Genomic DNA, 27,029 nt, shown 5'->3' on the forward strand with positions numbered 1-27,029 from the left:
AAGGAGGTGGCCCTGCCTTGGGCGTCTCACCAGAACGCGGGAACCCCGCCTGACTGCCTCAAGAGGAGACCCGAGTCCAGTGCCACCCTGCGCGCCCACTTCTGACCCTTGCTGGTACCTGAGGGAGTGGTTGGGTCTGATGTGATCAGATTTCCTGCTCGGATGTGAAGGAAGGTGTGGCTGCTCAGCACCCCACCAACTGCAGGCCTGCCAGGTCAGATTCCTGGGTGAAGGAGCTGAGCCTCCATTCCTGGGGGAGGAGAGCTGGCGCTTGTCGCCTGGATGCTAAATGATGTGTGGGCTTGCCGGCAGGAGGTTCGAGCCCCACTCGCTGCTATCCCAGCATCTCTTAAAACTTTGTGGTTTGGGGAAATCATGACAGAAGCAAATAACTTCCCAGAAGCAAGTAACTTCCTGCTTGTGAGGGAAACTGAAGGATGAATTTTGGGAGTCTAGGTTTTCTTACCACTGGGAGCTATCCTGAAAAAGGCACAACAGAGAAGCCAGGACCCACAGACGGAAACGTGCCTTCACCCCGTAACTGCCTCCTGCAGCCCCTCGCAGTAGGGGCTCTTGAGGTCCCATCCAAGGACTAAGCACAGGGCAGACCATTAGAGCTTTTTTAAATAAACTTTTCTTTACCAGGGGCTTGATGTTATTTTTATGTCTTTCGACTGAGTAGGCAGTGGCCTGGCTGGGTGGATCACAAGCTGAGTTGCTTGGTCTCTCAGCAGTGCCTACATGTTCATTACATGAGACGCTGAAGCCAGAGAGCCAGTCCCATTTACTTCACATAGTAGTGACTTCAGCAGCTGGCCCAGAGTGCCCTTGCATTTATGGGAGGAAGGTTTAGGATGGTGCACCTAGATGCTTCCTGTTGAACAAGATAGCAGGGCTGCTCCTGCTCGGCGTGTTTTGTTGGGCCTGGGGTGTTAGCTTTGTATTTGCATTCTACTTTGGGATTAAAGTCGTTTGTCAAGACCACGTCTCCGTAAATGAGCCCCTGATTCTGACTCGGAGGACAATGAACTCACATTACTGTATGCTGTGTGGTAGGTCCTTCCTTCAGAATCCGTGGGGACAGATTCCAGCTCTGCTCGGGGATGTGGAGGGCAGTCAGTGAACCTCCTGCAGTGGCTGGCGAAACTCGTCTGTACATCTGCACGTCAGGCCTGTGGCCCACGGAAGGTTAAGATTCTCTAGGCCCAGAGGGATCCACTTGTGTGACCACAGCAAAGCCAGAGGATCATTGGGGAGCCCTTAATTGCAATAAATTCATGATAGTAAAGGAAGTAAAAAGTGAGTGTGTTTCTCAGTCACCACTTTGTAAGCGCACAGCGGGGCGGCCCAGGCAGGCCACGCCTTCCTCACGCTCACCCCGTCACTCCTTTAGCAAGCTTCAGTGTCTGGACCTTGTTTCTAATCTCTTCGCTTTCAAACGCCTTTACTTATGCTCTTTAATTTATACTGCAGCCAACTTAGGAAGTTTTAATGCCTCAGAACAAAAACGCACTAAGCGTGGTTGAGTTAAAGCATCACCCCACGCAGAAAACTCATCAGGCCGGAGGGTAAGCAGCAGCCTGGTGGCCACGTTAACGTGTTCCTGACGACAGCTGCGTGTGAGATGGGCCAGGCAAGCGAGGAGAGGAAAACCTTCAGCCACAAGGGTGTAGCAGCTGAGGGCTCCACAGCCCAGGCTTAAATCCTGTAAAGTTAAAAACCAAATTCTTGGGAATATGAATGGAAGTTAACTCTGCAAATTCAGGAACTTTCCGGCTGGCCGCCTGCTCTGGGCAGTAAGACAGGAGGATTACAGAGACAGGCAGCAACTGCCCGAACGCCCCGTAAGGGAGTTCAGCTAGTGAACGAACGGGACTCTGCTGTCCACTGACCGACTGTCTAAGTCAGTGGTTTTCAGAATACGGTCTTTAGCATCAGCGCCACCTGAGAACTTGTTAGAAGTACAAATACCAGGGCCCCAGAAACTCCAGGGGTGGGACCAACGGTCTGGGGTAAACACACCCTTCAGGTGGTTTCAGAGCACCCATCTAAAACCTGACCTCACTGCGATCCTTTACAGCTGGTCCCCAGACAGCCTCCCACATCCGCCATGGCTACAGATCAGCCTCAGTTAATGCTGTTCTTAGACCGATCTTGGCGCTGCAGCTGCTCCAGCCAGGAGGGGGGACCCGCTCTCGGCTACCACAGGTCCCTGTTCCCACACGTGGCTTACTTTCCACGACCTTCCTTCCAGGGGGTTGTGATCACCGTTAGGTGTTGCAGTGACTGCTCTGGGACCTTCCCTCATGTTCGTATTTGTGCTACAGCTGACCACAGTTGGGCAACGAATCGGATTGTTACCTGCCAGTGCAAAGCAGTGCCGGGCTCGTGGGAGGCACTCAGCACATGAATGGAGACGGAATCACTGAAACGGCCTACTCAGGCGCTGCCATCACAATCTCCAGGCTACATTCTGCTGAGCTCAGACGACACACGCAGGCCGGCCTGAGGTGGTCTTCACTAAATAGAAGTGCGAGTAAGACTGAATTCGCCAGCGTTCTGACCTTTTTGGTCAAGAGTCTCAGAGATTTATGTGAGAAGTGGTGGGAGAACATAAACAGAGTGTTAAGTATATCAGATGGTGCCAAAAAATTCTCCAGAGAAATAAAAGTCTAAAAGCAATTTTAAAAACCTTCAATCAATAATATATAAATAACTTAATCTGCCATCACTTTTAGAAAAATAAATCTCTGCTGCACTATACAGAAAATCACCTTTTCACCTTATCTTCTCAATTTATCCCCACAAGGCACCCTCTTCCACCAAATCTTCCTGGCACCAGAACTAAAGCTGGGAATTTTCCGTGGCCTCGAAGGCCCCACAGAGCACTGGCCGCGGGAAATGCAGAATGGGACTGCCTCCTAGCAGATCACTCACCTCCTAGAACTTCCGCACATCTTCAGAGGACGGTTTTAGTCTCTGAGTTTCCTCTTGCATTGTCAGTAGCCAGCATCTGCTGTCCCCACCCCAACCCCGACTCTGCCCACCCTGCTTCTCAGGGCATCTGTGGTCCCGGGCATCCCCTTACCCATCACTGAGCTCCAGAGCAATGGCTCCACAGCAGAGTGCTGTCAGCTCTCCTGACGGGTGTCAAGGCCCAAAGTCCTCTCCCATGAGGGAAAGGAAGAGGGAGGAAAAACCAAAACACAAGAACAAAGCATTTTGCAAAAACTCAAAGAGAAAAGATTCTGAATCTGTTTTCCGGTTTGTGCAGCTGTTTTTTAAAACCCTTTTTCTGTTTTGGTATTGTCCAACACCCCATCCCACAGTGGGGCTGAACTCCAGAGGCAGATTCGGAGGAGTCTTGGCCAATGGCTGCTTGCTTCCCTGCAGGCCCCCAGCTCAGCTGGCCGCACCCAGTCCTGGGCCTTGAGCAAGCTGTCTGCCTTGAGGCCCCAGACACAGGGCATGAAGGTGAGAAATCCAGAGGGTGGACTGAGCTTTGCACGCCCTGGACGGCCAGGGCCAGGGGCTCGGGCCAGGAGCTCTGCAGTGGCGGCAGCTGTGACCAGGGACTGACAGGGCTTTGCTGGCAATGCTGGGCTGAGTGCTGTCTGTCCAGTCGGCCACAGCAGTCACCTCAGCTCTTCTCGCACCAGGGCAAAGAAAGTAGCAAGGAGCTGCCGCAGCGTCTCTGGAGCCTGCTGGGCCTGCATCGCAGCAGCACCATCTTGATGATGGGATGCTAGCTACCAAGGAAGGAGGCCAGTCTGGCTATAACCAGTGGCTGCTGTTTGATAAAGGTGTTCAGGAGCTGAGGGGCTAGGCCTGGAGCACCAAGTTCTACCTGAAATGGAGCAGAGAGGGTGAGTTCAGGCTGCATGCCAGGGCGTGCTTCAGCCACGGGGAGCCCTGCAGGCTGTCCAGACGGGAGACGCCTCTCAGCCTGCTGCTGTGGAGCTTGCTGGGCTCTGCCATTCAGACCTACGTGGGACCTCCCGATGGCAAAGGTCAAGTTGGGGTGGGAGTGGAGAGCCATACAAAATGGATCGTCTCCCTCTGCTGGCAAAGCTGCTGTTTTTAACCTGCAAGGACCCTGGGAAGAGCCACAGCACACAGGTCACTGGGCTCCCTGGTTAGAGCAGCAGCAGAGAAGCTGCCTCATTCCTTCCTGTCTGATCTCCCACTGACCACCCCCTGCTGCTCACCCAAGAAGCCCTTCAGCCTCCAGCTCTCAAAGATCACCCCTTAGCCAAAGGGCCTCATCACTGGGCCCCAGGGTGTCAAACCAAGGCCCTCAGCCAGGTGGCTGCTGGGGCATGTTACCTGGGCCAAGTAGATGACCCTGGTGACCTCCTTCCCTTCCAGAGTGAGAGGTTGCAGGACCCAGGCGCTGGGCAGGATCTCCCCACGGACCACTTCTCTGCGAGGTCGTGGCATGGACGTGTCATATACCGACTGAGCCGCCATGATGGACAGGTGCCCCTGGGGACAAAGGAGGACGCGATGGGAAGGGAAGAGGGAAGGCTGAAACACGGTTAGGGCTGTGGGAGGCAGCACTGGGCCAGCCTTCACGCAGCCCCTCCGTCGGCCCCTCTCAGCCCAGGCCCAACTTGCCCTCCTTCCCAGAGGCCCTGACTCCCACGAAGATTGCTCCTCAGGACACTCCACCCCAAGTTCTTCCCACAGTGTCTCCACCACCAGCAAGGCAGGTACCTCTTTGGCTTCCACACAGACACAGCAGAAATCCCGCGGCTGTGTCAGGGCACACAGGGCAGTGCTGCACAGCAGGTATACTGTGGGGCAGGATGCGGGTGTCAGCAGGCACATGACAGATGCTGGCCCTGGACCCTTCCCAGCCCAGGACCCTCTCTGCCACCCCATCACTCATGGCCTGACACCCAGCCAGACCTCCTCGCCTGAGCAATCTGGACACAGCGTGAGTACCTGCCCTCCTGGGGGCTGCCTCCAACCCTGCTACCTCTGTCCCCAGGCCCGAGCCTGCCGGATACACCAGGGACCAGGCCCCAAGAAAGCCTTCCCTGGGCTCACCCAGGCTGATGCTGTTGGTCACCCGCTGGTGCAGCTGTGCTGTCTGGATGGGCTTGTGATACAGGGGCCACAGGGTGGGGTCACTCACAGCTGCCCAGACCTGAGGCAGCGGCTGGGGCACCACGCCGGCCCCCAGGAAGCCGTGCCGTGTGGAGGAGAACACCTTGTAGTACAGCCGCACCTCCTGCTCCTCGCCCTGGTAGCTGGGGCACCGAGAGCGAGGTAAAAACAGGCTCCAGGGGTCACAGAGGAGGAGCTCGGGGTGAGGGTCTCACGGAATTCAGGGTAGAGGAGAGGCGGGAAAGGAGAAGCCAAGTTGGGCAGGACAACAGGGTCAGGACTAAGACATTGTGCAGAGAAACTTACCTCCAGCCAGCTGCTGCCTGGCGGATGAAGAGGTTGTGCAGGTTATTCGAGCAAGCAGCCATTACCTGAGGACACGGTGGCCACGCCCTCATCAGTGGGCAGACTGGGCCCTGGGTGGTCAGCCGGCCAGTGTGTACTGACGCCCCTTTTCTCAAGATGGAGAGCCACTGAAGAAGCCCACATCAGCCTTGGTGGCCCTAAGTCCCCTTTCCTTTTCCTATTTGTCTTCCTTCCTCCCCACCATGACCCCCACCCAGCAGAGGTCTGGTTAGAGGAGGGTTGGGGAGAGGGAAAGTTACTCACGTCAGCCACAGAGATGTCCACGATGTGCTTGGCCAGGTCCTGGTAGGAGGAGGAGAAGCAGGTCCTCGAGCTGGACAGGCTGGATGGGGAGCAGCAGCCACTGCCCAGGGAGGCTCCATGGCCTGCAAACAACAGGGGCCTCAGGAAAGCAACTTCTCCAGCAGGGACAATGGCTCCCTGGGGTTTAGCCGAATGAGCTCCAGAGTTCCCAGACGATCCTCCCCGCCACTCACCGTAAGCTGAGTTCTTCCAGGAGGGCCCAGCCAGACACAGGTGATGGCTCCTCACTGCAGGGCGGCCCCGCCCATCCCCCATCCAGGCGTCTCTGGAGTCAGACAAGTCTGTGTCCCCCTGCCAACAGAGGGTGCTCAGGGCCGGAGCAGAGGGGGAGCCAGGAAGCAAGCACAGAGTATTTCCTCTGCACCCAGCCATCTCCAGCATGATGGCTCAACTGAAGAGATGGTCCCTGCATTTGAATTACAGGAGGCTGGATGCCCGCAAGGGTCGGCAGCGACAGAAACCAGTCTCTGGACCTCTCCTCGCCCTGCCGGCCACAGACCCAGGGTCTATGGAGGAGAGTCCAGCCGGGCTCAGAACAAAACGGGGCCTGGCAGCCACCAGGCCTCTGCCAGCCTGCCAAGAGGAAGGTGTCAGAGCGCAGAGGCCACTCATCACTGCGGCAGGAGGAGTGAGGCCATGCTGGAGCCGGGCTCAGTGTAGGCAGCAAACAGAGCCCAAGGGGCTGGTGAGGTGGAGAAGGACAACCAGCTACGACAAGCTTAACCCTTGGCCCCAACTCCAGCTGCAGCCAAAGGTCCCAATTTGGGGCCAGATGGGGACGATCCTCTGGATCTGTGACATGGTCTTCCCACCCTCACCTCAATAGCTCCTCAACGACATGACCCCTGACCTCAGCTGATCTAACAGGCACCCACCAGCCCAGCTCTATCATAGATTCTTAAGAGGGGTAGACAGCTGTATGTCCACCCCCTCCTGCTTCCCCGCCTGAGGGCTCTCCTTGCTGTCGCCAGGCCCTTCCACCCGAGATTCAGCTCTCCGGCTGACATCTTGGGTCCTCTCACTACTCACAACCTCTTTTTCTGCTGGTTTCCTCCATCGCTTCCTCTTCACCGGCCCCTTCCTGTTAGCATGTAAACACGCAGCTTCTCCCATCTTTAAAATTGATGCCACTTTTCCCTTCACTGCAGCCTGCCTGCTGTCTTGCCATCACAGGTAAACCTCCTGCCACTTCTGCCGTCCCCATTCCCACCTTCCCCTCACCGCGGAGCCCACTCCAAACTGCATGCGCCTCAGCCCTCCAAGGCAGTGGTCACCAAGGCCACCTGACGTCCGAGCAGCTGCATCTGCTGAACAACTGCCTGTCCTCATGTGACTGAGCCCCTGAGCAGGGTCAGCTCGGGGACTCGCCCTTCACTTGACATGCATGCTCCCCGACTCCCTAATCTCTGGCTGCCCCTTCCCGGTTTCCTTTGCCTGCTCATCCTCCTCAACCATAAATTGATATTTTAGAATTCTTTCAAGACTTGGGCCTGGGACCTCTTTCCTCACTTGCCAAGGTACTCCTGGGTAATCTCATCTGCTTTTACTGCCACACTGATGACGCCCAAAAATAAATCTCCGTGGAATAAACAGACATTGCGAAGACTGGGCAGCCACCTGAAAACAATTATATCAAAGGCCCATCTCATACATAATGCCAAGTTAGCTCTCCATGGATCGAGGATGTATAGGGGAGGGAAAATGAATAACACTACTACAAGAAAACAAATTTTAAAAAATTCTCGTAGTGGGGAATGCTTTTGTAAACCGGGCACAAAATCCAGAAGCCGTGGAAGACTGATAAAAACTAGACAACACAAAATTAAAATTGTCCACATAGTAATGAATGCCATAAGCAAAGTAAAAATACACAACACACTAGGGAAAAAACACTGCATCTCAAATGACAGAAAAGGGATAATTTTCGTAATATAAAGAAGTTTCCCGGAAAGCTAAAGGACTAACAAACCAACGGAGAAATACACACAGTTCATGGGAAGTCGCCGCCAGAGGACAGGCTCTGAAGTGTCCGGACAGACCCTCAGACTCAGATATAAGAACAGAACTGCAAGTGAACAATGGAATGAAATCCTTTCCTCCCTCATCAGAGTGGCAGAAGAGAAGCGGGGTGGGCGATGGCACTTGCTACGTTATCTCAGAGTGCAAATTGATATGATCTGGTAATATTTATCAAAATTAAAAAATGTACATAACCCTCCCCAGACCTTCCGTTAGCCCAGGACAGGAACCATTCCCAAAGCCAAGGAGTGAGCTTCTTGGCTCAAGTGGACACATGAGACTATGTGGGCAGCTCCTGGCTGGAGGGGAGATGAGAAGGCAGGGGTGGGGGTCAGGAGCTGGCTGTAAGGACACAGGGCATCCAGGGTGGAGAGGAGGAGTGTGCTGTCAGATTAGAGGGAGAACAGCTAGGGGTACACAGCAAGGTGTGTACAAGTTTTTGTATGAGAGACTGACTTGATTTATAAACTTTCACTTACAGCACAATAAATATTTTTTAAAAATGTACATAACCCTTTGATGTAGTAATCTCACTTCTAGGAACTTAATCTACAGACATTCTTACACACAGGCAAATGCTTATATATATGGATATTAAGAAATTTATACCCAGCCAAACTTTCATTTACATATTAAGGCAATATTTTCAAACATGAACTCAGAGAACATAGCGAAAAAAAAAAGCCCGTTGCCGTCAAGTAGATTCCGACTCATAGCGACAGAGCAGAACTGCCCCTTAGGGGCACATAGGCTTTCCAAAGAGCACCTGGTGGATTTGAACTGCCGACCTTTTGGTCAGCAGTCGTAGCTCTTAACCACTGTACCACAGGGTTCCCATTAGCCATCAGGGAGACGTAAAATCAGAACCACAATGAGATTCTACTTTTCCCCACTGGAATGGCTATTGTTTAAAAAAAAAAAAAAAAAAAAGGACACTAACAAGTGTTCACGAGGCTGTGGAGAAACCAGGCCCCTCATCTATTGCTGGTAGGAACACAAAATGGTACAGCTGCTGTGGAAACAGTTTGGCTGTACTTTCAAGAGGTTAAACACAGAACTACCATATGACCCATCAATCCCAATCCTAGATATATACCAAAAAGAACTGACAGCAGAAACACAGACAGACATCTGCACGCCAGTGTTCATCGCAGCACTGGTCACAGTAGCCACCAGGTGGAAACAACCTAAATGTCCGTCAACAGGTGAATGGGTGAACAGAACGTAGCACACACAGAAAATGGAGTATGAACCAGCCATAAAGAGAAATGGAGTCCTGACGCTACCACATGGATGAACCTTGAAAACATAATGCTGAGTGAAATAGGTCAATCACGAAAGGACAAATTCTGAGGATTCCACTTATGGGAAACAGGCAAATACATAGAAACCAAAACTTATTGGTTGTTGCCAGGGGTGGGAGGGAAGGAGAAGGGGGAGTCACTGCTTAGGGGGCACAGAGTTCCTGCTAATGGTGGGAGAATTTGGGAAAGGACAGTGGCGATGGCAGCACAGCATGAGGAGGGTAATCAATGCCACTGAATTATAATTATACATGTAAAATCTGTCGAACTGGCAAATGGTTCGTTATATGTCAATTAAAAAAAGAAATTACCAAAGGGAGAATTAATAAAGAAGAACAAAGAGTCAATGGAAAGGACCGGAAGTGTGCATTTCATCTAAAACAAGGGCTAGAACAATGCCGTGAATGCAAACATGAATGATGTAGAAATCCTATTAACTAAAAAGAGGTAAAGAAAGGAAAAAAGGAGAGGTGAGTGACAAAGAAAATATACTGATAAGCACACGTTTTATAGCCAAAGTGAAAAGATACCATTTAAAACTGCTAAATCAAAACTCGTCAAAGATACAAAAGTGATCATCAAAAGAATTTTTTAAAAAGTCTTCCATTTTATCAGAAAGGAAACACATATACACCCCAAAAGCAGAAATAACACAGAGCACAGCATGCAGATTATAAAAATAATTTAAATCCCATGGAATAGTCATGACTACAGTAAAAACCTTAACAACTTAAAAAAAATCCTATTTTCTCTAAAATCGTAAATTCTCTGGTCAAGAGCAAACTAAAAATTAATAAAATCAGAAAACAAGCACCTTTCTACTAGAAAAGCTTTTTTGTTAAGGTATTATCTTTCCTTATCACTCTTGAGTAATGTATGCCCTTAAACAATGAACTATAGGAGAACAAAGGGTCAACGTTTACCCAAAAGCAGAGATGAGAAGGGATGGAGACGCAGAGAAGCTAGAGCAATGGAAGCAGAGCAAACGGAACCAAATAATGAGAATAGTGACACACCGTGAAAATTGCAACCAATGGCATGGAACAATTTGTATAAAAATTGTGAAGGGGACCCTAATTTGCTGCATAAACTTTTACCTAAAACACAATAAATTATTATTAAAAAAAAAAGAAATTATCTTTCTTAACAATTGGCTCAAGGAAGAAAAAGACAAGCTGAAAACTGCAGAATTACTGTAAAACAAAGATTATAAAATGTACATCACAACCTTTGCTAGCACTTGATTGTTTTTTAAACATGTAAAGTTTTATGTATAAAATGAATCTCAAATTTCTATCCCCAGCCAGACCTGACCTCTGAGCCCCACCCAGATCTCTATTTCCACCTGCCCACCTGAGAGCTCCCCCCGGATTTCTCACAGGTGCCTTCAACCAAGTCCAAACCTAAACTCATGACCTTGGCCACAGCTGGGTCCTCCTCCTCCACGCCCTTGTCTCATTGTTGCCATCGTCACCCCTTCAGCTGTTCAAGCCAAAGACATGTGTCGCTCTGATTCCTCCAGCCTCGATCAATCCCCAAGTCCTGGAGAGGCCTCCCTCCACCACATGCACAATGGCTCACTTGCACCATCAGTACCCAAACCAAGCGGCCATCTTGACTTCACTGTGGTCACCTGGGAGCTACCCATATCCCTTCTTGCCACCTTCTCTTGCATCTGATTATTTTTACTCCTCTGTTTAAAAGCTTTTTGGCAGCTTTTTATCGCTTCTAGGGAGCAACAGGTCAGATGGATTAGAAGGGGGCCAGAATGCCCAATACAGGCTACCTAGTCTGGCCATTTCTAGTCATTTCTCATGTCCTTCTCCCATCTTACTCTTCACATTGCAGCCGCACTGGCCTTCTTTTAGTTCCTCAAACTCTTCCTTCCTCAGGCCTTTCTTGAGGCCCCTCTCCCACCCCACGTCTCTCCCAGCACCACTGCCACTAAGCTTTTACTTAGGCGACTACATCTCACCCTCTGGCTCAGTTTAAACACACACTTTTCAGAGTCTTTACAGACCTACCAGACTAGGTCAGAGCTCTTGTTTTGTGTTGGTTTAACACCCATTCTTCATAGAACTTATTGCAACTAAATAATAATGAACTGTTTAATATTCATCTCCTCTAACAGGCTCCAGGTGGCCCAAATGGTTAAGTGCTTGACTACTAGTCAAAAGGCTGGCGGTTCAAAGCCACCCAGAGGCCCCTCAGAAGAGAGGCCTGACAGTCTGCCTCCAAAAGGTCACAGCCTTGAGCAGCTCTGCTCTGCATACGTGGAGTCTCCATGAGTCGGAATCGACTCCACAGCAGCTAACAACAACAGTCTGTTTAAGGGCAAACTCACTGCTCTATTCCTGGTGCCTAAAGTGGTAGCTACAAAATAAACATCTGCTGAGTGGACGAATAAACAGAAGGCGAAGACAGAGCTAAAGGCGTTCGTTCATGCCGGCAGTGGACTCCAAGAGGCGGAAGCTCCTGCCCGAAGTCCTGTCTCCAGGGCCTGGCCTACTCACCAGGGTGTCTGGGGACTGCAGCTGGCCTGACAAGGCTGGGTTGCTGTCATAGCCAGAGGTGACACCAGACGAGAGGCTTGCATTGGAGCTGGTGCACAGGGGGCTGGAGTTGGCCAGAGTCTGTAGTTTTTCCTCTTCCTGGAAAGGACAGAACAGCGTCAGCCGGCTTCTGACGGACGTACCCTCTGCCCACACGCCCTCTACTCCAAAACCACCCCTTCTCACCTCCACGGCTGCCATCACCTCTCAGTACCCCCTCCTCAGCTTCATGCCCCCACCCTTCCCAAAGCCATCACTCCTCACACTTCCCTATCACCCCACAACATCCCCAAATCTCCTTCTCCCAGATGCTGGCCCAGGGATGCTGGAGGAGAGTGCAGCTTTGAGCGAGCACCACGGGTCCTTTGTCCTCCTCCAAGCGCTATGCCCAGGACTCACAGACAGCCACAGCGGAGGCCGCCTAGCCCAGGCTCCACGCCTCCCCTAATACCAGAGGCACAGCCCGCTCCCCACCCTCTGCAGCTGGGAGACGATCTGCTCCTGGATTCTCAGCTTCTCCTGTTGAGTCCGTTCCCGCAGCCGTTCCCGGGCCCGGGCGATCTCCACCTTGGCCTCCTCCCGGGCCCGCTGGTAGTCTCGCAGCATCAGCTCAATGTCAGAGGGTGGGTGAGCAGACCTTGGTACAGCCTCTGAGCTCCTGGGGACCATCACAGGGGTGAAGAGAGGCCTTCTCATATGGCAGGTGGGTGATGGCCCTGGCCTACCCACCCCAGGTTAGCTCAACACCTTTCTCAAAGGACCCAGCTTCCCTTTGCCCACAGGGTCTTAAGAGTTTGACTCCACATCCTCAGGAGAGGGTGCCGGACAGGAGAAAACCAAGCCATTCTGAGGCCCAGGCCTGCACCATTGAACAGCACGTCAAAGCTACTGTCCACCCTTCCCCACGACTTCTCTCGCCTCTGCTCCCTCCCACATCCTGTTTTCCATATGCCCAGTCATCCATGTCCCCTCCACTCATCCACAGGCATGTAGGGCAGACTCCTGGAGTCCCCCCTTTCAAAGGAAGCTGCAGCCTCCACTCTCCAGGAAGCTAAAATCTCCAGCCCATCTCCCCTCGCCCGCACAGCCCGCTCCCCACAGGGTTCTGGGTCCCCCCGTGCCTGGTGGTCTCCACAATATCCTTCCTCAGTTGCTGCAGGTAATCTCGGCGCCGGCTAGGGAAGTTGAGCTCCCACTTGGGGAAATCCATGCTGGGCAGGAGGCTCAGTTGCTTCTGGCGGCTGAGACTTGGTGTCCGGCGGAAGTTCTGAAGTCGCTCAGCCCGCTCTTTCCTAAGGGTCTGGATGGCTTTTTTTTGCCTGAGACAAAACATGGTGAATTCACTGAAGCTGGCCCTGAATGCCCTTCTCCAATCTTAAGACCAGTCTCTGCCCGCTGAGGGGTGAGGTGAGCTGAGTGAGGGGTGAGGGACAGCCGGCTCTCAGCTTTCCCGGGCTCTTTCCTCTGGGCCCACCCCTGCCCTCCCACTCCCGGGGGCCCTTACCGGGCGTGGAGCTCCTCCCAGGTGGCAAGCATTGGGTGGTCAGCAGCAAGCGCCGCTCCTGTCCCGCTCTGCAGCACCCGCAGCAGGGCGTCTGCCTCCCCGAAGCCACGGTGCAGCTTTGCTTCTGTGAGCTCCAGGCTGAGTGACGGGTTCTGGGCCCCAACTTTCAGGGGGATCTGCTCCCTCTGAGGCCACTCGGGAGCCTGGCTCTGGTCCTCAGGAGCGTGGGGGGGTCTCTCTCCCTGCTCTCCAGAGCCAAGATCACATCTGGTCTCCAGCTCCTCAGTCACACCCCGCCCCACAGGCGAGTCACCACAAAGGACACACCAGTTGGTGAATTTGTTATGCACCGGGAGGTCCCTCAGACTGTGGTGCGAGGGCTCAGAAGCCATGCAAGTCTGGGAAGTGGGGCTCCACAGCCCCTCTGGTTGGCGGGCCCCAGCCGGGCCTGAGGCGGAATCTCGGAGCACTGTCGTATCAGTTTCCTCAGAGACGGGGCAGGGACTGAGGTGCCTGGTGTCTCCCCATGGAGAAGAGTTACCTGGAGCGGGCTGTGGCCCCACTAGAAGTGCTGGACGCTCACTCCCACTTTCTGTCCTGCTTTGCCACGGAGCTGGCCCCCTACTGCTCAGCGGGTCACAGTCTGGTGAAGCCACCTCCTCAGGCACAAAGCTCTTGGCCAGCCTATGGCTTCTGCTCCTCAGAGGCAGAGGTGGCCGTGTGCTCCTTTGTACCCAGGTGGGCACTGCCTGGGTGGTCCTGGGCTGATGCTGCTGAGGGGGCTGTCCTAGGACACCATCTGGGAGTTCTGGGCAGTGCTGTGGGATGCTTAATGAGCTTAACTCAAGGAAGGGCCTCTCATCACTCCTCTCCCAGGGACCCCTGCCTCCTCCACAATGAGCATCGACTCCCGGCAAGTCACCTGCCTCATCGCTGGGCTGGGGGTAACCATCCACAGGTGCTGGGACTGGGCTAATGTCAAGCTTTTGGTGGCCTTCAAGAGGCTGGGGTGAGAGGGCTGAGATAGACAAGGTGCCTGGGACGGGACACGACCCCTGGGCACTGGCGCTAAGTATGAGGATTGGGGAGGAGGCCCTGTCCACCAATAAGGCACTCATGAGGCCTGGCTTCTTCTTCTGGACCCTGGGCTCCCCAGTGGCCTCTGCAGTGTTGGGGAGGAGCCCTGAGGAGTGACAGATGCTGAGGCGAGAGCTGCTGACAGCCAGACAAGCGGATGTCTCTTGTTGGGAGCTAGAAGCCAGGGCCACATTGGGAGAATCTTGGGGGCTCACAGAAGGCAGCTTCTGCCCAAGGGGGTCTTTCTGAAACCTCAAATGGGATGGAAGTACTAGAGGCCTCTGGGGCCTGCAGTGGATGCTTTCTTCCCGAAGATCTGAGGACCCTGGTGTTTTCCATGCTGTTTCTTCTGCCTCTCTCTTCTCCAGTGCCCTTGGGACAGCTCCCTTTTCTGGAGACATTGTCAAGGTATCTGAGCCCAGCACTTCAAGGGTCACATTCGCTTCCTGAGCGTTGCTGGCCTCTGGTACCTGGAGGGGCAGAGGCAGTGAGGCCAGGTCAGTCTGGCTGCCCTTATCCACAGCAGTCTGAGTACAACTGTCCATCCTAAGGGCCTGTGGAGCCTCCCCTGGGGCCTCCTTGGTGTTCTGCTCCTTTCTGGCCACACTTGGCTGGGAGAGGCTCCCCAGCAGCTCCGAGGTACTGTGCAGGAGCTGTGAGAGATGGAGAGACAGGTTGTGCATGCTGGTCCACGAGGCCAGATGAGAGACTGACATTGCACTGGCTTCTGGCATGGCAGAGGAGACGTCAGTGCAGCTTGGACGGAGCCTGCAGTCTAGGGTCTGTGTGCCCTGCTCAAGGGTGCCCATCCTGGCCTGCCCCCCAGTGTGGTCTGCAGCTGATGGATACAGCCGCGGGATTTCATCCACTGGACCTGTGGCACTTCCTTCAGTCAAGGGGGACTTACCCCTCAGGCCTGCTTCATCAAGGGGGCCCCTGATCTGGGATCTCCTGTCTGCTCCTTCATGGCCTGTCACGGAGTGGGGTCGTCCCAAGGCAAACGAGTAACCCCATACTTCCGAAGCTTCATTTGAAGCCAGAGCATTCTCGATGCTGCCACGTGTGCTTGACAGGTCCTGGGCATTGGCATAGGTGCTAAGGTGGGAGTGAAAGGGGGAATTCTGGTCCTCCAGGCCACTGTCTATGCTGGAGCCTGGGGCCACATCTGATGGTGCCAGGCCCTGGGGTGTCTGGCTGCAGGAGACATTGACTGCACTGCCAAACACACACTGCTTCCAGCCAACACGCTCAGGCCCCTCTGAACGCCAGGGCAGGATGTATGGATTGATGTCACTGGAGTCAAAGTGCAGCACTCCTTTGTCCACCCCAGAAAGCCATTCCGTTGGCCTGCTCTGGCCACTCGGTTTCTCTGAACTTCCCTCACAGGTCTGCTCCAGAGTACCAGGCATCCAACTGGTCAGGACATCTTGGGTTGGCAGGCATGAGAGGGCTGAAGATGCTGGGTGGGGCAGGGTGGCAGGTTTCAAGGGCCCATGATCAGCAATCCTACTGTCTAAATTAGACAAGGCTTTCTGACTGCAGTGCTGAGCTTTCAGAGAAGTGCTTGCCACCAGCTCTTTTGAGCAGCAGTCCTTAGGATGTGGGCTCCATAATCTGTTAGGTCCCTGTGGGTCCTCATCTGTGGGGGAAGGAGGCTCCACACTCAAGTTCAGCTCCTGAAGAGACCGAGAAGAGCTAACCATAGAGAACTGTGGTCTGGGAAGGGCTCGAAGGGAGTGTTTGGGGCCAGAGAAGACTGCAATCACAGGAACCGAGCCCCGATGACGGGAAGGTGATTGTCCCCTGCCAGAGCAGGGCTGGATGGGAGAAGGTGGTCCATTTTGCCCCAAACGCACAGTGGCCGAGTCTTCAAAGTCTGGTGAGAACCTCTCCAGCTTGGGCACAGCCTCTTCCTTTGTCCTGGCATCTCTAATCTGACCGTTCAAGCCATCTTCATCTGAAGGTGGGGGACTCCCACCCTGGAGAGGGTTTCCACCATCACCTGAAGCCTGGTCTCTCTGCTGCTCCTCCTCCTCCCAGGGACAGTCGACCCGAGTACTCTGCGTGTGGTTTAACCTTGCTACAAACCCCACCTGGGCATCCCTGGACTCAGAGGAAAGCTGTGGCTTTTCGGGAAGGCACCTGAAGGTATTTTCTAAACACCCATGCTGTGGCTCCACCACCAGCTCATTCTCAACAGATCCTTCACTTAAATTCTGGCAGGCATTTAGGGCCCCATTTGTTGCACACGGCTTTGGCTGAGTTTGAGACATCTGTGTGTTCTGGCCACCTGCACAGTTGTCCTGAGGCTGCCTCAGTGACTCAGAGCACATGCCCACAGGTGGCACAGCCTCAGACTCTGTGCTGGTTTTCTTCTCAACAAACTTTCTCTCAGGGCTTCCTGCCGACCTTGAGCTTCCATCAGCACTTGAGTGGCCGAGGGAACTTGTCCTCCTATCAGGGGCCAAAGAAGAACTGCAGCCTTGAGCCAGAGAAAAGACAGTAGCTGTCTCTAGGGGCTCCAGAGTGCTGCAATGTGCTGGCCCGAACTCCATATTCATACCTCTGGCCTTGAGGCCATGTGCCAAGAGCACGTCAGGTTCCCTGGAATGGCCCGCTTCTCTCTCATCGATGCCACAGCCTCTGGAAGGTATGATGGAGGGCAGGTGGACAGTGTTTGGGGGAGCCTTGGAAGTCCCTCTCTGCAGGTCACCACCTCCACAACACAGTAAAGCGGAGGAGTGAGGAGAACAGGCATGAGAAGCAATGTGCTGAGAGTCACACAGCTGCAGGGACGGAAGAGCTAGGCTCTCTGCTAGTCCCCCAGATGGGCTAGGAGTCCTGCTGCCTTCAATGGTCCCTGAGACAATGCAATCTAAAGTTTTCTCTGGGCATCTGAATGAGGCCTCCTCCCCAACACCCCCGGGGCCTGGGCTAGGTCTTTGATCTGGCAATGAACTTAACTTGGGATGTTTGCTGCCAGACCTACAAGCTTCTGCCAGCCTAGACCCAACACTCCCCTTCCAGTTCACACGCTGCTGTGAGGGATCTTCAAGTTCAACCCTTCTCAGGTCTTCAGGCCTGAGGGAACCTTGTTTGGGACTTGCCCTCCCTTCTTCTAAGCCTGTGGAAGCTCTAAGGCATTGACCATGGTCTTGCTGAGGCCTTGAGAGCCATGCAGACCTCTGAACGTCACAGAGTACAGACTGATGTTCAAAACAGGTTGTTTTTCCTGCCTGTACAGTCACTAAGAAGTTCCCTGAACCTCCCCCATGTGTGATGCCTAGAATGCTAGGTTCCAGGTGCTCAGGGTGGCTCTCCTGGTGGTCAGGGAGTGTATCATCTGTGGTCTCACAGGCAGTTAGCCAACTTGGTGCATGAGGAATCATGCCAGACTCATCAGAGGGGGCCTGAAAAGACAAGGCAGGTACCATTTTCTCTGGTTCTACCTTCCTGTCCTCCACAGCCGCTGAAGGACAGTGTGAGCCCAAAGGACCAGGGGTGGAAGATGTTCTGGTGGCTTCTTTCTGTTTCTCTATGATTTCAAAAGAACTAGAGTGAGGGATAAACTGTTCACCTACTCCTAGGACATTTCTCAGCTCTCCAGTGCAACAGCTTTTGCCTAGAGCAGGGCCAACGAGGGAGGAAGCCTGTGACGGCAGCCAGGTCCCTCTAGGAGTTTCTGAGTTGGGAAGAAGTTGGAAGCTCTCTACAGAGAGGGGTGTGGCCTGGAGGACTTTCCTCTCATCAGCCACCAGATGTCCCAGTGCAGCAGACAGAAATGCCACGTGAAATCCCCGTGCTTCACCTTCGTTCCTGGCTCTGTCCAACACAGTCTGGTCCGTGTGTTTATACCGAGGCCTCCTGGGGACCCATGAAGAACATTCAGGTTCTAGTAAAGTTGCATAGTAAGGAAGGACTGTCCTCCTAGCCACAAAGTCACTGAGCTGTTTTCCCTGGGCCTTTGCCTGTCGGACCTCCTCCAACAGAGCCAGACACAACGATGTGTGGGCAGAGGACTCCCGTATCCTGCACTCTGGACCGGGAACTTCCGTCAAGGAGGCAGGCGCTGAGAAGGCATCACTGGTAACACTGAGGTTCTTGGCATCATTCTCTGCCTTCTGCCTTGCGTCTCTGTCTTGGAAGCCAACCTCTTCTAAGGGACTGCTGGCCCTCTTTTCAAGCTGGCTAGAGACCCTGTTTAGGGGACTGGCTCTCTTTATTTCTTTTTGTGTAGCTGCCTCTGTTTCAGGGGCAAAACCCTCCCTGGTACTCAAGTCCATGAAGGTGCTTCTGAAGCCCCTTCCCTGGTCTTGGGGGGTGGTGCTTGCTGATACCCTGCCCCCTTCCTCAAGGGAAATGCTCTCTGGTGCACCAGACTGACCGTGAGATCCTATGGCCATAGAGATCGCAGATCCACACCAACCAGGGTGTGCCCCGGAGGTGATCCTTCTAACATATCCCCGAGGGCTGTGGCTTCTGGTATCTCCACTCTGGTCCTGATGCCCGACTCGAGCTACCAAGGGGCTGTCATGAATTTTAAACACTGTGGGATCTAGTACATAGTCAACTGAAAAGATGCCTATAGTGTCAGGTGCATAAAAATTGCTCCTTGGCAACCCCGGAGAATTCAAGGGCAAGGTTTTAGTCAGGTCTTGGTGAGAAGACGCTGTAGAAGAAGAGTCTATCTGGCTCAGCAGTGGGCAGATGGTCTCCTGGCTGAGGAATCTGCTCATATAAAGCTGGCTCGGACTAGGAAGTTTCTGATGTGATAAGACCAGTTTATTTTCCTCCTGTAGGCTCCGTCCCATTTGCACAGTCATTTCTTCAATTCTGCCTTGAACTTTTAGCTCCTTTTGACTGGAACTGCTTATGTGTTCAGCAACTTGGTTTTTATGGAAAACTTTTACAGTCTTCAATTCTGTAAGACTTCCCAAATTATATGGCTGCTCTTTGGGGCTAGCTGACGCGTCTAACAACTCACCCTCATTTTCGGAAGACCTCTCTTGCTTGGGCTGCAGTGGCAGAGCCCTGGCCGATGCTATCACTCTCCTTGGGTGAAGGGAAGTGTTGGTGAGCCCTCTGGGAGCTATACATGTCCCTAAATAATCCCAAGTGTCCTCGGCAGAGCTCTCTGAAGTAGCTGGGTGGCTGAGCTCTCTCACAAATTGAATTTCTTCTATATACTCCCTTGCCTTGAAGGGGCTCTGCACCTGGGGGTCTTTCCCAACGCAATTGCTAAGCTCCTTCATTTCTCTGACATCACAATCCCTCGAGATAACGTCATCATGGTGTTTTGGAGAACATGGATGATCGTTGAAGGACAAGTGGTCTCCAGGGCTGCCTGGCCTCAGGACATGGTCAGCCTTCTCCCAGTCCTGGAACATAATCTCCTTTCTGACCCCTGGTGTGTGGGAAGCCCGCAGCTGCTTGTTCTGCTTGGATTCGATTTCCAAGATGCTATGTTCTAGCTGCATTACACTCCTAATCAGCCTCGCCATTTCATCATCATTAACTCTTTTATTCTGTTTTTCCCCAGAAGGTTCTTCCTTTGTCCTTTCTGGTGATTTGCCAGGTAGTTGGCACTTATTGAGGTTTCTTTCCTGAGAGGATGGAATGGTCTGGAATCTTCCATATGTCGAGTCTGCCCCCGGAAGCTTAGGCTCATTTGCGCTGTCTGTAGAATGGAGAGCTTTTCCAAGAAGCCCAGTTTCATGCTTCTCTTTCCACCTGTGGGCAGGGCTCTCATCCTGGGCCACTGTCACTGGGTTGCCAGCTTTGTGATCTACTGCTCTGGACTTCAGAGAAATAGCAGTTTCTCCTAGCATGTTCTTCTCAAAGCCTAAATTGATGGCTTTACAGATGAAATCAGACCTAGCCCCAGAAGGAAAATGCCTGTTCATATGTAAGGCCTGGCTCTGCCTCAGGACTGCATTCTGACCCTGTGCATCTTCCCCAGATTCACCAACAGAGAGAGGCTTCCCGGAAACAGAACGGCTTGAGGAAGCCTTGCAGCAGGACGGGGTAATGGCCTTTTCTCCCTCCTTGAGTGCTGGAAGACCCTGTTTTTTATTTAAAATTCCAACTTGATTTTCAGATTCACGTGCTTTTGTGCTGGCAGGAGAGAGATGATGTCCGTTTTGAGCAACAGAAAAGTAAACTGCGTTGTGGCTTTCTTTACTATTTGCAGGGCATTTCCATACTTCTCCCATAGCTTCCCCAGTGTTCAGGTCAACTGGCCTCTCTGCTGTGACCTGCCGAGATGAGGCAAACTTGGAACTTTGGTTTTCTAAGAGCACTGGCAAATGATTCTCCAAATAAGCATCGTGGAGGACTTGGTGGTCAAGACTGGAGCCCAAGGCTTCCCTGAGGGGTGGAGAATGCACCCCTGCTTCTCTGCACGCTGGAATCTCTAAGGCAGTTTCTGTCAGGGCATCCCTACTTTTGGTCACATAGAAAGTTTCTAAGGGGGGTGGCTGCAGGGAAGAGGGAAACGGATCCCGGGGAGCTGAGTGCAGGTACAGCTCTGAATCTGAGGGAAAGGCAAAGGAAAAATCTGTGTCCTTGGTGCTCTGCTGGCAATCTGCCTTGTCTTCTTGGAGGGGGTGGTGGCTGTTGTGCCTTGGTTGCCCTGGCTGGTCTTGAATACTCTTCCTGAGAGACACCCAGCCTTGGGGCCAACTATCTTCTTTGGTGGCCATGGTGCCAGTACGGTGACAAGGGTTCTTAAGGAAGAAACAATCATAGGAGGAAGTCATCAGTCCAGGCTTCCTGCTACCTTCACAGTGCTCTCCCAAGTTGCTCTGTTTGACTTTCCACGTTTCTGTCACTGAATTTACTATCTTGCTCTCTCCTGCAAACGCTTGTGCATTTGTGGTTCCAGAAGCCAACAATTCTAAGTCTAATGAAGAAGCTTCATCATTACTCGCCTCTTTCTCGCTAGTTCTCAAGAAATCTGAAGTACCTTCTAACTTGGCACTCAAACTGTCCTGATCTTTCTCTGCCCTCAAATCGCTACTTTTGGCTAGATGGATGGAAAAGTAGTTGAAATCCACATTGCTTGATACCCTAGAACCAACTGGCAATAGAGAATCTCCTTCTTTGCCAGAAGCTTGGGCCAGGGAACCAGAGTCTTTCTCAAGGCAGGGGAAAGCTGGCCTGGGCTCTCCTATAGCTTCCAAAACAGGATGAGACAGTTCCAGCAGATACTTTCGCTGGAGGGCAGACCAGTCCCACGCAAAGGAGCTGCCTAGGTGAGTGAGGGAGGCGGCAGAGGCAGCCAACACACTGGACACACTAGAGCTGTGTGATGCTTCAGAGGTGCCCTGCTGGGCTGTGTCAGGAATACTCCTTCCCTGAAAGGTGCCGTCAGCTCCTGGCTGAAGAAGCCTGTGAGTCCCCCAGAGCGACAGCTTGGACTTAGCAGAAGCAGGGGTTGTGTACCCATCTCTTACGTTGCAGGGTAGCTCAGCACTGCCTTGGAGCCCTGTGAAGCTGTATGGCTGGACTGCTGTACCCGATGGCTTTAGTTCTTCCATATTTAGCCAGTACCCAGGCTTCTCCCAACCACAGAGCTGAAATTCCTGGACATCAGGACTTGGACATAAAGAACCCACTATTCCTGGGGGGTTGCTGGGGTTCATGTTTGAGTCACAGGAAAACCAGGAATCCATGGACATCAGCGGGCTCCCTCTGGATGGCAGCATGCCTGGAAGAGAGCTGGCCTTTTCAGAGCAGCATGCCTCCACAGCTGACTCGGGCTGCTTCCAATCAGGCTGGAACGGGGGATCGAGATAAGATGAAGTGCTCGTTGCCTCCTGGCCCAATGCACACACATTGGAGTTCTGCAGGTGCCAGAAGGTCTCCGTGGGCATCTCCTCAGGTAAGCCAAGGAAAGGCTCTTCTTGCTGATCTCGCCCCAGTTCCTCCTCAGCATCAATCAGACTGTCCAAGGAAAAGGTCTTGTGAGCCTGAGTGAGCAGCCTACTATCTGAGGGGATGCCACAGCCCCTCCCAGAGGCTCTCGTCCTGGCCCTGTGGGAGCCAGGGCCGCTGGTAAGATGAGTGCCCTCAGGACTGTCTTTTTGGGTTTGGAACCCCCTCTCAGCCAGTGAGTCCTCAGATATTTGGCTGTCATCACTTTCGGAGTTCTCTGGCTTTGGGAGTTCTGGCTTCTTCCCCTGCGGGTCCTCTGGCTTCAGGAGCTCTGCCGGGGCTTTGGCATAGACACAGGAGAGAGAATCCACTGAGTAATCACTATTTGCGTCAGATAAATCATCGTCTTTTTCTCCTGCATGACCCACTACAGGGCTGGAGTCTGTGAGTGGGGCCGTGGTATCTGGGTCCCCTGCACTGCACTGCCTCTTTAAAGGACTGCCATGAGGCAAATGAGAGCACTTCTTGGCAGCGCCTCTGGCTCTATCTGCCAGCACCCTCTGCTGCCTTTCTGATGCCCTGCTTGGAGATTTTGGTTTGGATTCTGCCCGGAAAGTCTTGGCTGCCTTTTCACACCCAGACATCTGCTTAGGTGCACGGGGATGTGAGGAACTGCAACTGGCTCCTTTGGCTGCCTTGTGGGTTGCAAGGGCCCCTTCTTTTTGCCACCCAGCTTGCGTGTAGCCCGATCCTGCTGGTCCCTTAACCCTTCTGCTCTGGGAGGTAGGGGTGGGGACCTCTGGCTCATCCCCTGGCTTCAGCTTGTTAGCTGGTTGGCTCAGTGATGCCGAGCCCTGGGACGCCTTCTGACGAGGCTGCTTACCCACCCTCTCCATTTCCTGAATGCTGGCAGACTCGCGGCGCATAGTGAAGCAGGTGCCTGGAGCTGAGGCTTCCTTCATGGCCAAGGCTCCCCTGGCTGTGCAGAGCTGCCCCTGGGTGGAGGAACAGAGGTCATTTTTGTTGAGACTCCTTGTCCTTGGAGGGTAAGAAGCAGTCTGGGGCAAACGCTCTTCTGACGGAATTTTCTCTGACATTTGGTGAGTGGGGCCAGGCATAGGTGGTAACGGGGTGGAGGGATCCTGACTCAGGAGAACACTGTGGAGACAAGGAAAGCCATCTCAGAGAAAGTAAGAGGCCCCCTATTTCCTGTTGACAGAGGGAATACAAAGTTCCACTTAGTTTGCTTTGAAAGAGGTTAAAAACCCTGTATCGCTGTCTCCTACAGTCCTCACAGCCAGAGAAAAGCTCTGTAGGTACAAAAGGAAACTGTGGTCAACAGGCCTGGCTCTGAGAGGAGGCACAGGTACACCCTGTCCCTCAATTTCTCTACTTCATAAAAATGCTGGACTGAATCTAATCACTCCTTCAGGAAAACTTCCAGTTAACAGGAAATATGAAGAACAGAGGAATTATTTAACAGACAAATCTATAGAGTGGTACATTCTACAAAACAACTGACCCCCAACTTTCTCAACAAATCAGTGATATGAAAAAACAAAAATAAAACAACACAAGGAATGATCTCAAGAAATGCAAAAGACGTAGTAACCACCTGCAGTGTGCAAATTCTATTTGGATTTTGATTGAACAACCAACTGTAAACAGGCATTTTTGAGCAATTAATGGAAGTTTGAATATGGCCTAGTTATGAGATTAGACTGAGTAATTGATTTTTTTTTATGTGTGATACTGACACTGTGGTTATAAGAAAGGTTCACAGCAGTTATAAAACAAGTCCATAGTTTTTAGAGGTGCATACTTAAGGATGTAAGATTGAAATGACATGATGTCTAGGATTTGTTTTAAAATACCTCATCAGAAAAAGAAGATGGGGAGATAAAGCAAGGGTGGTAAATCTCGATAACTGCTGAATACGGGCAATGGGAATAGTATTCTCTCAATTTTGTACAGTAAAATCTGCAAAAGATGGAACCTGTCAAAGCTGGAAAACTTGCAAGACCAAGAAAAACCAAGACTGCACCCTGTCAAAGGCACAGTAAGAGTCTTTTTTTTATTGTGCTTTAGGTGAAAGTTTACAGCCCAAGTTAGCTTCTTATACAAAAATTTACATACACATTGTTATGTGACCCTAGTTGCAATCCCTGTAATGTGACAACACTCTCCCCCTTTCTACCCCAGATTTCCCATATCCATTCAACCAGCTCCTGTCCCTTAGAGCCCATTTTAATATACATGGCTTTGCACTAGTTTAAAACCACTTGATTTTTATAATGAAAAGGTTGGTAATTTGTTATTACATACTTCATATATAGGATACATTTTTCAAAGTTTTTGCACATACAGTGAAACCTGTGAGAGCTGGAACCCCACAGGACCGCCTTGTTTTTCTGGATCTCACAAGCTTTCTGCCTTTGACAGGGTGTGGTCTTAGCATTTTTCTATTGCGATTAGTGGAAAATATTTTAGTTTCCTTCTCTAACAGATTTCTGCCTTAACACACGTTCTGGGTTTTACTGTTATGTTTGAAAATTTTTCATAATAAAAAGTTAAAAAAAAAATCCTGACTATACTCTGAAGACTAGTGAGGTGAGAAGCACAACACAGACATTAACTGTGCACCTGTGCTAGGTCCTGAAGCTCTAAAGAGGTATAAGACACAGATCCTGCTCCAAGGAGTCTGGGAGACAGCATACACACAGAAATAGAAGAAAAAGAAACACAAACTGCCCTGACTGAATATAAGAAGTGAGGGAAAAAAGAAACCAGAAAGATCCCAAGACTGAACTCAGGAATCAAAAAGGCAGTATTCTACCAACCAGGCTGGAAGTGAGGTCAGGAAGCTCAAAGGAGGGAGAGGGATGGATTGTGTCGGGAGGACGGAATCCGTTTCAGGCATGATAAGATTGAGGTGACGGTACAAAGTACACGAGGAGATGCACAAGGACTGTCAGAGATTAAAGAGCAGATGGAGAATGAGCTGAAGATATCACCAAAGAAGTAAGAGCTGCTGCCCTGAGGGTGAGAAAGAAGGGAAGAAGCCTGAAGAGAAAGATATATATTACAGAGAAGATATAAATTAGAGAGAAAGAAAAAGGTGGTGGGGAAGAGTGCAGGAAACACATCTCCCCATTTTACAGATTCAGGAGACTGAGGCCCTAGGAAGCAAAGAACACTACCTGGGCAACAAGGCTGTAAACTTCAGCCAAGGGCCCTGAAATACTCCGCAGCTCCCGCTTGCTTCCAGTGGCTGTACCTGTGCAGCTGGGGCGAGTATGGGCTGCAAAGCCTTTGGAGGCTCAAAGAACTGCAACCTGCTGCTCTGCTTCTACGTCGAGGCCCTGGGACCTGGTCTGGGGGCTGCTGGGTGCTGTCATCCTGGAGCCAGCACAATGCCTTGAGCTGGTCCAAGCTCCTCTGGGCCTCCAGTAGCCTCTGCTTCTTGATGGTTCTCTCTAGCTGGAACGTGGCCGTTTTTCGCCAGACGTTCCGCTCTGCTGTCCGAAGAGCGTGTCTCCGCAGGAGCTGTAGCTGCGCCGCTCGCTTCTGGCTTCGGACCAGTGGGGGTGGCTGAGCCTCACCATCTGTCTGAAGCCAAGCATCGGGTGCCACAGAGGCCTCGAGCTCTTTCTCTGCTACACAATCTTGTTGCTGCTGTTGCTGCAAGCTGGCCAGCCAGGTCTCTTCTCTGAGCAGCCACTGCTGGTCTGACAACCAAACACACCCGGAGACAATGTCAGCACCTCCCTCCCTGCCCCTGGCTGCCTGCTTTCAGACACCTCCGGCCATGGCTGGCCCTGTCTGCAGTGTAGGGGCTGGCCAGGGTGGCTGCAGGATGGGGGTCGCGGGGCCCACAGCGTAGGCAGAGGAGCACCCCCAGGCCTCAGCACAGCAGTGAGCACATGCCAGGGCCGGCAGTAAAGCATGCACCAGTGTGTGCAGGAGAGGGGTGCAGGGGGCCCATGATCCTTATAGACAATAAAGAAGTGAGGGTCCTGATTTCTGCTTCCAGCCCCTTGTGAGAGCCTCCGGTCTCTGAAAGGAGAGAGAGAACACCCAAAGCCAAGGATTCCATCATATCACAAAGAAAACAAAGGAGAGAATGCAGAAGCCTTGGGGAGCATGAAAAGGCATAAAGGAGAAGGTGAGCAGACACCCTAGGTGGCGGACACCTACTGTCTTTAATCTGCTGGTTGAGGACAGCCTGGTCCAACTCCAGCTCCTGCTCAGCTCTGATGCTTCCTGCCAGGATGTGCTGCCTCAAATCCTCTGCATAGCACTGCTGCTGCTGAATCTGGGCCCCGTGGGATGTCGCTCCATTCCCCGGCTGCGGGTGGTCCTCCTCACCCTGTTCTCCCAGCACTCCTCTGTCACAGAATGGGCCACAGGTCACCCAGAGGAGATGCAAACCAAGCGCAGGACAAGCTGGTGGCAGTCTGAGCGCCCTGAGAGTGCCCTGAATTCAACAGGCTAGAGAGGGCTCTGGACTGGCAGCTACCCTCCTGGGCTTGGGACGAGCAGGCACAGTGTCACAGACAGCTCATGATGTCACAGTGCAGGATAGGAGAACGGTCACTGGACTAACATATTCTTAGAGGTATAGGTTTAACAGAAACCTACATTTTCATTCTCGCTAAGGAAAATCACCAGGAAAGTAAAGCAGATTTAAAAAAAAAAAACATTTTAGCTAAATTAAGACTCTTTATCCTTTAAAAAATTAAAAAAAAAAAAGTGTCTGCTGAAAATCTCCTGGAAATACTGGCTAGAATAGTAGCCCAAAAAACACTGCGGGACCAGAAGCTCCCAGGAGCTCAGAGATCACCGCTGCACCCCATGCCCTGGACAGCAGCCCCTGTGACAGCGAGGAAGGCCAGGGAAGAGAGGACCTGTGTGCAC

General features: G+C 52.3%; 1 protein-coding gene across 12 annotated transcripts in view; it reads right to left on the minus strand.

The window, feature by feature from the left end:
- Positions 1 to 3,038: 3,038 nt before the first annotated feature.
- STARD9 (StAR related lipid transfer domain containing 9) overlaps positions 3,039 to 27,029 on the minus strand; it is a 105,703-nt gene continuing 81,712 nt past the window's right edge. For 8 of the 12 annotated variants that reach the window (XM_049899739.1, XM_049899741.1, XM_049899745.1 and 5 more), the window contains 11 exons: positions 26,310 to 26,500; positions 25,390 to 25,840; positions 13,161 to 23,270; positions 12,778 to 12,975; positions 12,131 to 12,314; positions 11,618 to 11,755; positions 5,955 to 6,072; positions 5,722 to 5,843; positions 5,419 to 5,483; positions 4,717 to 5,255; positions 4,356 to 4,485 (listed from right to left, as the gene is read on the minus strand). In XM_049899739.1, coding sequence (XP_049755696.1) covers positions 4,448 to 4,485; positions 4,717 to 5,255; positions 5,419 to 5,483; positions 5,722 to 5,843; positions 5,955 to 6,072; positions 11,618 to 11,755; positions 12,131 to 12,314; positions 12,778 to 12,975; positions 13,161 to 23,270; positions 25,390 to 25,840; positions 26,310 to 26,500 — 12,154 coding nt within the window. In that variant the 3' untranslated portion in view covers positions 4,356 to 4,447. Of the gene's footprint in view, positions 3,848 to 4,326; positions 4,486 to 4,716; positions 5,256 to 5,418; positions 5,484 to 5,721; positions 5,844 to 5,954; positions 6,073 to 11,617; positions 11,756 to 12,130; positions 12,315 to 12,777; positions 12,976 to 13,160; positions 23,271 to 25,389; positions 25,841 to 26,309; positions 26,501 to 27,029 lie in introns of those variants that run through there. The other 4 variants (XM_049899740.1, XM_049899751.1, XM_049899746.1 and 1 more) reach the window with 4 other exon arrangements.

Source organism: Elephas maximus, chromosome 10 (assembly GCF_024166365.1).
Source record: "Elephas maximus indicus isolate mEleMax1 chromosome 10, mEleMax1 primary haplotype, whole genome shotgun sequence".
Classification (NCBI taxonomy): Eukaryota; Metazoa; Chordata; class Mammalia; order Proboscidea; family Elephantidae; genus Elephas; species Elephas maximus.